This window comes from Simochromis diagramma, unplaced genomic scaffold, assembly GCF_900408965.1.
Source record: "Simochromis diagramma unplaced genomic scaffold, fSimDia1.1 OVJJ01000685.1, whole genome shotgun sequence".
In the NCBI taxonomy this organism is placed as follows: Eukaryota; Metazoa; Chordata; class Actinopteri; order Cichliformes; family Cichlidae; genus Simochromis; species Simochromis diagramma.
The window spans coordinates 11516602-11529268 of record NW_024387477.1 but is presented as its reverse complement, the minus strand read 5'-3'; the positions used below and the strand labels follow the sequence as shown (position 1 = coordinate 11529268).

General features: G+C 38.3%; 1 protein-coding gene across 36 annotated transcripts in view; it reads right to left on the bottom strand.

The window, feature by feature from the left end:
- LOC120724149 (protocadherin gamma-C5-like) overlaps positions 1-12667 on the bottom strand; it is a 301683-nt gene that overhangs the window by 44508 nt on the left and 244508 nt on the right. The window contains exon 2 of one of the 36 annotated variants that reach the window (XM_040016196.1): positions 4564-6622. The exons of the other annotated variants lie outside the window; for them this stretch is intronic. Coding sequence (XP_039872130.1) covers positions 6548-6622 — 75 coding nt within the window. The 3' untranslated portion in view covers positions 4564-6547. Of the gene's footprint in view, positions 1-4563; positions 6623-12667 lie in introns of those variants that run through there. 36 annotated transcript variants of the gene reach the window in all.

Below are 12667 nucleotides of genomic sequence, written 5' to 3'. Positions count from 1 at the left end.
GGACTGGATCGGTTCCCCGTCGTCCTTGATCTCTATAAGCAGCCTCTGAGAGGAGTCGTCCTGCTCGGACACAGCGCGTTTAGTCCTCACCTCCCCTGTGTACAGATTGACAGTGAAGAGAGAGGCGTCTGTGGCCTCCGCCAGTCTGTAGGAGATCCAGGCGTTATGGCCCGAGTCAGCGTCCACGGCCGTCACCTTGGTAACCAGGTGACCCGCTTTCGCCGAGCGAGGCATCCTCTGATGAGAGAGGGAGCCCATGGCAGCGGAGGAGGGGTAAATAACAGCGGGGGCATTGTCGTTCTGGTCCAGGATAAAAACATGGACAGTGGCGTTGCTGCTGAGAGACGGAGAGCCCTGATCCTTTGCCTGGACCTGAATCTGAAACACCTTCAGTTTCTCATAGTCAAACGAGTGCATGCTGTAGATGCTGCCGTTATCTGAGTTAATGTAAACATACGATGAGACAGAAACATCCTGCACTTTAGAGTCCAGTATAGAGTAAGAGATCTTTGCGTTTTCACCGGCATCAGGATCAGTTGCGGACACAGAGCACAAAATTTTCCCAGGAGGATGGTTTTCTTTTACATAAATGAGATAAGAGGGCTTGGAGAAAATTGGTGGGTTGTCATTTACATCTGACAATTCAACGAGTATTATCTTTTCACTTGTTAATGCGGGGTTTCCTGAGTCAGAAGCACTTATTTTAACTCTATATTGGGCGTTTTTTTCACGGTCAAGTCGCCCATTTGTCACTAATGAATAATGGTTAGAAACGGAAGGGTTTAACTTAAAGGGGGATTTGGGGGATAAGGTCAGTAAAACTTTGCCATTGTCACCAGAATCTGGGTCTTTTGCACTTATTAATGCAATAACTGTCCCGACTGCAGAGTCTTCTGGAACAGGCGATGTTAAAGACGTAACAATGATTTCAGGATTATTGTCGTTAATGTCAAGTATTTTAATTTCGATCCCACAGTGCCCATCCATCTGAGGATTTCCTTTGTCTTTGGCAGTAATATCAAATCTATGTAAAGAGTTTGTTTCATGGTCTAAATTTCCTCTAACAACTATAGTTCCAGTAGAAGATTCAATGGCAAATAACGACAAAATCAAATCCGATGTTTGTTCTGCAAAAAAATATTCGATTTCTCCATTTACTCCTTCGTCTGCATCCGTGGCCTTAACGTGCAGTATTTCAGTCCCGGGTGTTGCTTTCTCACTAACATTAGTCTCATACACTTGTTTTTCAAACTGGGGCGCATTGTCATTGTTGTCAAGTACTATAACTGTAATTTCAGATGTCCCTGAACGCACCGGATCTCCACCATCTACAGCGGTGAGGATGAGATTATGTACAGGCATCTTTTCTCGATCAAGAGGTTTTTCAAGCACTAATTCAGGGATCTTCCTTCCGTCCTTGTGATTTTTAACAGTCAGTTTGAAATTGTCGTTTTTGGTTAGTATGTAAGAACGCACAGAATTAACGCCGACATCGGGATCCTGCGCACTTTCTAAAGGAAATCGCGCACCTGGATTTACCAGCTCTGCAATTTTTACCACCTTTTCTTTTGTAAGAAAACTAGGAGAATTATCATTGGTGTCCTGTATTTCAATTTCGACTCTGTGCAGCTGTAGAGGGTTATCAATAACTAGTTCCAGAGGCAATAAACACGATGGTTTTTGCCCACACATTTCCTCCCTATCTATTCTATCGGTGACCACCAGTTCTCCCTTCCCCAAGTCCACACTAAAATACTGCTTACCAGCTTCCGAAGTTAACCGCAATTTACGCCTATGCAGTTCAGACACAACCAAACCCAAATCTTTGGCTATATTTCCTACCACAGAGCCCTGTTTTAGTTCTTCTGGTATGCTGTAGCGAGTCTGTCCGTCTATTGTAGTCCACAAAAGAAAGAAATGATGCCACCACAAAAACACCTGCCATGTCGGTAATCTGTTCCACATCATTTCACGTTCAGTATATCCCATATCTTTTCACTCCAGTCCCAACTTTTCGACCGATTAAGTATAGAAGGTTTATAATCCAAGGTAGATGCGTCCTCAGACATAACAGTGAAAGTCATGCTTTGTGTCTGGATATGCATCCTCCCCCTCCAGTGCAGAACATTGTAACGGTTAAGAGGGTGATGCTACTCGGTGAGACGGAGTAGATCTCTTTGTACAGCTCGGGATTTCATTGGTGGGAGCAGTACAGCTATTTCCACCAATCATGGCATCACTGAACATCTTCAAAGGAGTGACGCAAAAGCAAGAGCCACAAAAAAATAATCGAATTTCCCATTATTAAACACATTATCAAACATCGTTAGTTACTATGAATGAAACCGTATATCCAGCATCTGCAGTCATCTTTAAAATGTTTTTTGGGGGCTATAAATATAATTCTACATAATCCAGTGATTATATTTCTATCTTTTTATGCTATTATTAATAGCTGATAGATGAATATGTATAGCCTCATCGGAGCTACTCAGTGAGTGATCACTTCAAAATTATTAATATAATGATTTGCATTAATCCATTGATACATGTATCTTACTCTTGTTAATCATCTTGCCTGTATGTACCTGCCTGCATGCACTAGCTTTTGTGGCAGACAAGGCTCTTCGTTGCCTTCCTGTGGCCAGAGCAAGCTAGTGCAGCCTGCAGACAGTAACTCACGCCTCAGAGAAATAATTCTGACGGCAGCCAACGTAAAATACCCGTATGGAGGTCGGTAGAGCAAGTGCGAGGGGAGGGGAGCGTTGATGACGTGGGAAGCCGCTCTCTCTCTCTCTCTGTCTCACCACATGAACACAGCCTGATCCTCTCTCTCTCACACACACTAATAGAGAGCGAGCATCATGCTACACTCATACTACACTTAAAACTATTCACAAATAATTTTAGAGATTTTTATAGACATCCCTATCTATGTGCGCCATCCCTTTACTGAAAATAGCCATTATGCGCTTAAAATACAACCCTCAATATTAAATATTGTACAAAACGCCGACATTAATTAACAAAAACTGCAAACACATCAATTAAAAATACCTACAGTACGATACGAAAAACAAGAAAGAGTAAAGCTGTAGTATTGGAAATAGTCGTGTTCTCTAATAAGAAGTGGGCGACAGAGGGAGATGTAGAGAGTCAGTGTGAGAGAGAAGGAGGAGGGGGAGCTCTTTGGAGCTATTTTCAGCACCACCAGTGTGGACAGCGCCACACAGGCGGCCAACTGCTGCTGCTGCATGCTGCTGAAGAGACAGCCAGCTTACAAGGCTCCCACTGAAGACGGGCCTGGAAAATAAAACCTCAGCCTACTCGATATTTTTTTCAGCTGTACACAAAAATACACAGGACTAGACTGCGTCACAAGCAGAACCCATGAAATTTTACTGCTGTAAACACACATGTAGATAATGTGTGTTTACAGCACACATAGTATTTTAAGTCATTTTAACCTGTAATTTGTATCTTTGTACAGCACTTTGGCTAACACTACTGTTGTAATAAAATGTGCTATATAAATAAATAACTGTAAACATAAACATAAAAGGTGAAAGAACAGTAAAATAAAAAGCTTAAAATGTATGGTTAGATGTTTATTTAAAAAATATCTGGCCACATAAAGTATTAAATGTTATATTAATATTATGGTATTTAGTCATGGGGCAAAACCAAGGCTCGGAGACATAAGATAACTTAAAAATTCTGAAACCAGTTCTTGTTCAACAAAAGTTGTTGTGGTTGTGGTTGCCAAATTATCGTGGTTGGTATTTAGCTGCTAGTAAATTCAAGTTATTGAATCAAATCTGCAAGGACATTTATTAAAAGTGAAATTGTGATTTACACAACTGGAAGCAAAGTTCTGCAAATGAAATCACTCTTAAAAATCCCCATATTCCATGTGTTCACTGTCCAGCACACAGTACACAGCTAATGCTGATCAATGGATCAGTTTCTACATCACACACAGGATGGGAAGCTGGATACTCTCCTATATAGTCACTATATAAATATGGAAATATTACCTCAGTTTTCATTAAATAATACCAGTGAAAGACTAATGACAGTAGTAGTATACCTACTACTATGAATCTACATTAACTAACTGTAGCTTAATGAAATAAAGTTCAAGTTTTCAATTCCATTTATTTTACGTTAGTTTCCAAAGTTTCTCCTTTCAGTTTATTGTTTACTGATTTAAGCTTAAGATTTAAGCTTAGTTCTCAGTAGCTTCATTCTTACTTTTAGTCTTCTGAAGTATAATAATACGGAGGGTATTTAACAGAGGTATGATTTAAGCTATTCAGAACAACTATTACAAATATAATACAACACTTTTTGAAGGTAGTTGACTCACTGGCATGTAGATGTACAAAGTCTTAAAAAAGCACATGCATCTCGGACTGTAATGACAAATTTCAACAAAAAACAAAAACTTAACAAAAAGAAAAACACTGACATCTGCTCAGTTGTTTTATTTCAGAAGTGTAGTTTTTAATTTTTATTTGAGAACTTAAATGTTTTTAATGCAAAGTTGTGTTTTTTTGTTTAGTTGGCGTTCACTATAATATGTAATTTTCAATAGTAGTTTCAGATGTACATATATGAACATTTCTTTACACTTTTAAAAAGTAAAAATCACCAAAATGTGAATAATATACATCTGTGGAATCTTCCAAGGCATTTCTCCTTATGTCAAAACATGATACTGTATGTTTTTATACTTATTGCAGAACTTCTCTATACTTAGAGTTGCAGACACATTCCATTAAAGCCCAGTATATTCAGGTTTCTGAGACCATTTTCCATTTTTAAATAATCACTCTTAAAACACCATTTTATTTTTATTCATCCTTTGTTAATCAGGATTACATTAACTAGATTATTAATAAATGCAGATATTTGCTGCTGAATTGTTTTTACTCATTCCATCAACTGCAGATTTGACAACAAAGAAGACTTGAACATGATTAATATTTAGAAATCATGACTAAAATCCCTTTACATGTTGTATTGATCAGTGCATTGTTCTGACATTTAGAGATATGTGAGAATATTATTAATTCATGCCCCTCTGATAGATCATGTGACCCCACATGAAAAAAACAATGCTTTTTAATGCATTAAGTCATGTAAATACCATTACTGTAAAGCAGCACCTTTAATTATTTGTAGGCAGGTGTTGTGACAACTTTATAGTCCTTTTGGCGGGAACAGTTTGTGACCCTGTGGCATATTTCTGTTACTTTGGACCCTCTTCTATATCAGAAGAGAGGCAAGCCTGCCTTCTATAACCTCCTAAGACCCGAACTCTTTCATGGCATGCAATTTTAATTTCTCTTCGCTATTTGGGCTGATTGGGACCTGATGAATGTAAAGACAAAGAATTACCAGATATTTTTTTTTACCTGATTTTTCTTTCTAGGAAAAATTAGATCCACATATGAGGATATTCGTATAAAATTTTGATCGAACAGCAGCAATATAATGTCCTCGTAAGTGAATATCAGGCCCTTGTGGAGCAAAATTGAGTATTTTGGTCTAAATAACCCAAAATGTGTTGTCCAAATATGTGGACGCCAGGTCCTAGGAGGATAAGGCAGGCTTGATAAAAGCCATACCTATCTGTGTAATGCAACATAAACAGGACACCTCATGAAATAAAATCCAATACACCCACTCCAGGCGCTGAATCAGCAGAACAGTTTATTGATCTTTATTTTGATATCTCCTAACTAAGTTTGAGTGAATTTCTGGTAATAGAATACTGAAAACAAGCTAGTGATAATTGATCATTCTAAACAGACAGACATTGCCATCATTAGTAGGTTATTGTCCTATTACTTGAGCTATACTTCATCATTTGGATTGCAATATCCTATTTAATCACTATGATGCAATGGTTTCTTATTTATATAGTGGTTGATGGTCCAGAGTATCAATCCAGTGACTAAAGTTCTTGGTACTGGACAGCATAATCCGTGCACCTTCATTCTGGCATGAGATCTGTAGCAGCTGGTCTTCCCTGCTAATACATTCCTTAAACCAAATTAACTTGTTTACAGTGAGAGATACTGAGCTTACACAAATATCCTATTTAAATGTAAAACACTTTGAGGCCTTTAAAATCTATAACGGAGCTGATGGCTTACTAATCTATAGTGAGATCTTAAATTATGAGCGCATTAATGTAATTAAGTGTTTGCCCCCAGTCAACAATCAAATTATGTTTTATTGATAACCTACTTAAGCAATAAACCAGTCACACCGTCACACGTGCTCAGATGTCACAAAAGCCACATCCATGGATGCCTGATTGAATCAGTGGAGGTAAATGTTTTGTGAGGTATGCAAAGAGATGTGTTGCTTGTAAAAAACCCCAAAAACAAACAAACAAAGAATGATTATCTGCTTATGTGGTGTTTGGACACTGCAGCAAAATAAGTTATTGTTCCATTTTGTGTTTAAAGTCTGTTTTTGTATGTGATTGAAAAGATGTGCCTGTGTGAGTGCATCAGTACTCTGTCCTGCTTGTTTAATCAGAAGAATTTGCACTGATGTATGTCTTTGATGGCAATAGTGTACAAGAAGAATAAAAAATATTTCTTACCTTATTTGGTGAGTCATGATTTGACAGGATTGAGGTAGGAAACAGGAACAGCGCAGAGCAATGAGTGGAAAGAAAACATGAAAGAGAAAAACAAGAGAGACAAGATATCAGTTAGACTGGTGTCTTTATCCAGAGTCTGGCTGTGGGGAGAACGGTAACCAGCATACTTACCATTACAAAAAACAAACAAACAAACAAACAAACAAACAAACAAAAAACAGGGTGAAAAGATTGTGTGGTGAGTCATAAAGTACTAATCGTACTAACTAACTAACTATAAACTGGTGTTATAATGATGTGCAGTGAATAACAGTGTAATAACTATTTATTCAGATAGACTGTGTTATCTGCTCTGTGTGTGCACAAACTATTAAATTTCTACACGGGAAGTAATGATATGATTAAATGCTCATCACAATGTACTGTACCAAACATCAAAAGACAGAAAAAAGAAAACAAATACAAAGCATGATACAAGTTTTCCTCATACCATCTTAAAATGTATAAAAATAAGTGCCGTATTTTCAAACAGTATTAAGCATTAAGGAGGCTGTAACCTTAAATGATAAAAGACTGGAACATAGTATCAATCTAATACTCAGAGTCTGAAGTATGTATTAATAAAAAGATCCAATGTGAGTATGAAAGTGAAGGAGAGAGAAGGGATATTCACAGATACAATCTTAAAGTATATATATATATATTGTTAGTTTAACAAAAATCAAAACCAAAACAGATGATACTATTGTAAAAAACAGAAAATAAATCAGGTGATATAACATAAAAATAACCTCTGTTGGATATGTAATAACAGTAAACAGACCATTGTCACAAGCAGTTTTAGCTAAAATATCCATTTTGATCAGTATTCATGAAACAATTTACAGGCAAAACAATCAGCTAACCTCTTTCAACAGAAGCACATACATGCTTGGATACTACAACAACCATTTTAGCCCAAATAGGAACACCAGTGTGATCATTACTGAGGGATAATAGGTCAAAGGAATCAAATCACACCACTGCACTGGTGGAAAAACTGCCACTACCCCTATAACAACAGCAGAGGGCCTCAAGGCGATGGCGAGCTAAATCCATGCCATATTAATGAGATTCTTTGCACTGTGCCCCATGTTTGTCACATCTGACATGTGTGATGAGTATCTTAGCGGGGGAGCTCTGAGCTTCTAAGACAAAGCAAAGCATCAACTGCTTTTCATTACACTGGGATTATACATTAAACTGTACATTATATAACCTTGCCATTTATGCATATGAACACATTTCAGGAAGTAATACATGATCAGTGTTGCTTAGAAACACAAAACAGCTCAGCCAGTGCACAAAGAAATGACAAAAGGACACCAAAATGCTGTTGTTCCTTTTAAAAAGCCATACAAAAACAATTAAATAGAAATCAGGTCATTCAGTGGGTCATTCACAGTTGAATTACAGTCATCAGAGACAACATTTTGCTGAAACGGGTTGTGAGAAAACACACAGGGTAGCACAGATTAGAAAAAATATCACAAACAGCCATGACAGCCCAATCTCCCTCCCCTTTCTCCATCATTAGCCACCCAAGGTCTGAGGATGCTGCACCTATTTTCCCATAACAGGGGTGTTTCCTTTCCTCATTCTAGCCACAAATCTAAAAAGCCAGTAAGTACCAGAGGGTACATCTGCTGCTGAACCCCTGTGGCATCATAAAAAATGGTACAGTCCTGCCCGTGAGTCAGCTTGTTGCTATGGTAACACATCCCACCTCCTTTACTTGCATCCCACCCTGCTTCCTGCAGCTTAACAGGGATAGCAAAAAAAGGAGCTAGAAAAAACAATATGGAGGATGAATAGCCAGCAGAAGAGGAGATGGGAAATGATGCTCTCACACACGTGCACATTCACACTCATAACATGTTCAGATAAAGCAGACATTTATAGACTGCTGGGTACAAACAAATCTCTTGGCAATTGGCAGAAAAGTGGGACAAAAGAGATTTTTCTTCTTGTCACAAACATAGCAGCCAAACACAGAGATGAAAAGACACCCAATGGTTTGTTATTCCTTTTTATAGACTGGACAAAATGTCCTACATTGAGCAATCTTCCTCTCCCTTTCTCTGTGTGTCTTTTTTTCCTCTCTCTGCAGCAGAGTGGTGCAGCTGGAGAGGGGGAGGGGAGGGATGCAGAAAACGAGATCAGGAGGAAAATGAAAGAGTGCTGTAGACAGAATAACTGATAAAGAGTGGCGTCCAGCTACAATTTCACACCACTTTAACTTAAGTTAATAATTAAATTTGAATGGTTAAAATAAATATATGTACACTTTATGTGTGCTTGCTTTTTAATATATTTTCTCAAATTTCTTACCCATATACTGCAAATTTTAAAGGTGTATACTTCCATGAAGCAATAAATGAACTCTCCCACAGGGACAGAACACACTGGGTTTTTTTAGCGTTATTTTTGAGAGATCTGTAGCTTTTATCTTTTCCCTGTTAGTATCATGTTCAATATATTACACTGTCTGCCCAAAGGATATTATGACATACTTATAAGTCCCAAATATCTCAGCTATCTGGCCAATACTGTAAAAGAAATACAACAGGGGACTTAAATATATACATCCTCATCTTCAAAGACAACACACAATGTGTTGATAGCCCCCAGAGGCATAAACATGAGCACACAGCTGCTCACCAGACAGCCTGGCAAGGAAGTCAGGACACATAGAAACAGCTTAGATCTGTGGGAACCAAGAGCTTCTGCATGTGATTAAAGTTTTGTGGCTAGTAGGAAGTTTATCAAAGTAATAACCAAAGGTTTGTGTAGGTTTGAAGGTTCTAAAATGGCTGATGGCAGCTTCAAGGGAGGGATCTTAAAAAGGAGAAGGATAAAAGAACATACGGATTTAGTAAATGGTATAAAACTCGTTGAATGATTTAAGTGGTTGCAAAGACATTTCTGTGAGCTTTGACCCCTAAGGAGACAAAAGAATTTATGGCACTCAGTAAAAAATGCCACCAGCATAAACAGGAAAGACATAATGGAGTAAAGACAGTTAAAAACAGGTAAAGCAGACACAGATGTAGGCGTATAATAATGGCAGACTGCTTCCAGAGGGTATGTGGGTTAACACAATTAACTTCATGGTTTGAGATTTTTGAACTTGGATTTTTATATGCACAAACCCTGACCTCAAGATATAAGTATATATAAATAACAATATATATTTAAAACAAAACAGACTATAGACACCAGACAATAAAGATCCACAACTTTCATTCAAAAGTGGAGAACATGAAACAAACAGAACTGCTGAAGGATTATCTTTAATTACGTTATGCCAATAGTAAGTCACCACTCATGCAATAACCATAATATTTAAAAAAAGCACTATGGACCTTACATCTAAAGTGAAGTCTAATTTTCACCAAATGTGGAAAAAAGAAAAGTCAGTTATTATTTTTCTCATGACAGGCGCTGCAATAATAACAGGGTTATTTGTGCCAAAACAGCACAGAGCTATCATATTTAAAAAAAAAAAACTCACAGAGGATCATGTGGAAAGAAGAAAATCCACTCAGTTGCTATGTAATGCTCACAAGATACTGAATAATTAATTACAGATTAATTAGATTTCAATATAATTTAGTTCAGTTGTCCTGTGTAACTGCATTTGTTGTTCAGTCAGATTCAGCCTCTAGTTGTTTGTTATACAACATTTATCTCTAGCTTTATGGTTTTGCTGGTTTTCTACTTATTTTTTCTACATACTTCAGTCTCTCTGTCTGTGTTACTTACAGTGCACTTAAATGTAGCCTGACATAATAGTTTCAGTTTTCTATTTTCACCTTTTTACAGCAGACAAAGAGGGCTGCAGACCAAAATGGCTGCTGTGCTTCACAAACACAAATGCTGCACAGAGGACGATGAGACTGTGCCGGTTACCACGTGCTTCTTCCCTTCCCCCTCCTGCCTCTCTCTTTCTCTCCATCTCCTCTCAACCTCCTTAGGATAAATTGTGACTGTTCCCTTTACACCTGCAGTACATTTTAAACAGTTAAACCCCAAAACACTGTATCATTCTTTGATCATATTTATTGAATTGAATGAACTAACTTTGTTATATTCAAGAGGAATTCCACCCTGGCTTTTGTATTGCAATCACAACTGCTGCTGTAACATGTGCAGCCCAAAACCCACGCCTGTAAACTGTTATGAAGGGAACTAGGTCACTGAAAAGTAGTCCACTGCATGGTTGTGTTTTTCGCAGTGAGAGCAATCTGTAGCAAAGCTTTAGCAGGGATGAAGCCCTGAATTATTTTTATTTTACTATGGCAAGATAGTAAGAAGACTATCTCTGATAGCCATACAGCACATTATAACTCCTCTTTGCATTTTTCAGAGTAAGAGGTCTCAACATGGAAAGCACATTGTTATGTGTTTCGTCAGCACATAACATCAAGTTTCACTGCAAGATGAGGCAAACATTTGCCAGCACTACTATATGACAAATTTAACAAATAATTAATATGATAAAGAAACAATGAAAACAAGATGGAAATACTAATTCAATAAGATGACTGTAGTGTCATAAAGCAAAGACAAAAGTTCACCCTTTGTACCGAGCATGAATCAGCATAAGAGAATGTGCAGTAACAAAAAATACTGATTCATTTTCAAAATAACTGAAAAGTATCTGTTTAGGCTTGTAGACTATACCAGTCAAGAAAAAAAAGAAAAGAAAAAAAAATCCACCGTTAAGCATGTCTAAATAGTAAGTTGTGGTGGGAACTAATGAACTAATTTATTCAGTATAGTTTTAAATTCACATTTTCTGAACCATCCTATTGCATTTTTTAATTTTTATACCCCTGAACAACTGTCTATAATCTTAACTTAGATAGATACCTGCAGACTACTTTTGGAACAGTAAGGACTGAAACTGAGTAGACTTGATGATATAAATACAGTATGAGATAATAAAAATAATGACTGATCAGTGACTTAACTAATGTGTGTGTGTGTGTGTGTGTGTGTGTGTGTGTGTGTGTGTGTGTGTGTGTGTGTGTGTGTGTGTGTGTGAATATAGATTTTCAGGAATTTATGACCTCACCTCCGTGGGTATATTCTCTGACTCGGTTTTATGCCTTTGAACTGTCCTGGTAGCACTTTGGTCAATACTCATAGTGCTTTGGCTGAAGGGTCGGGAGTTCTTCACATCACTCATTCGAGAGTCAGTAGTACCATAGACCTCATAACTGAACCCCTGCTTCAGCGTACCGGTGCCGCTTACGTCTGCGTAAAGGGGAGGATAATATGGAATAACAGGAAGATTCCCGCTGGATTTATAAAACAACCTCTCGCGTCTCCACCTGTAGATTCTGACTGATATAATAACCACTAAACACGTGATGAAGAGGAAGGAAACTACAGCCAGAGCCAAGACTAAGCAAAAAGTCAGGTTGTCATTGTACTCCTTGTCGTGCGTCAACTCAGTGAACTCCGACAGCACTTCAGGGAAGCTGTCCGCCACTGCCACGTTAACGATGACTGTAGCTGAACGAGAGGGCTGCCCGTTGTCCTCCACTATAACAGTCAGTCTTTGCTTTACAGCATCTTTATCAGTGACTTGGCGGATAGTTCTGATTTCTCCATTCTGTAAGCCCACTTCAAACAGCGCCCTGTCTGTGGCTTTCTGCAGTTTATAGGAGAGCCAGGCATTCTGTCCAGAGTCCACATCAACAGCCACCACTTTAGTCACCAGATAGCCCACATCTGCTGAACGAGGCACCATTTCAGCCACCAGAGAACCACCAGTCTGGACTGGGTACAGAACCTGAGGGGGGTTGTCGTTTTGGTCCTGGATCATTATTTTCACAGTCACGTTGCTGCTGAGGGGAGGAGAACCTCCATCTTGCGCTTTTACGCGAATATGGAACTCTTTTGTTTGCTCATAGTCGAAGGAGCGCACAGCAACTATCTCCCCCCGCTCTACATTCACTGAAAAATAAGCAGAAGCTGACATCCCATTCAGCTGAC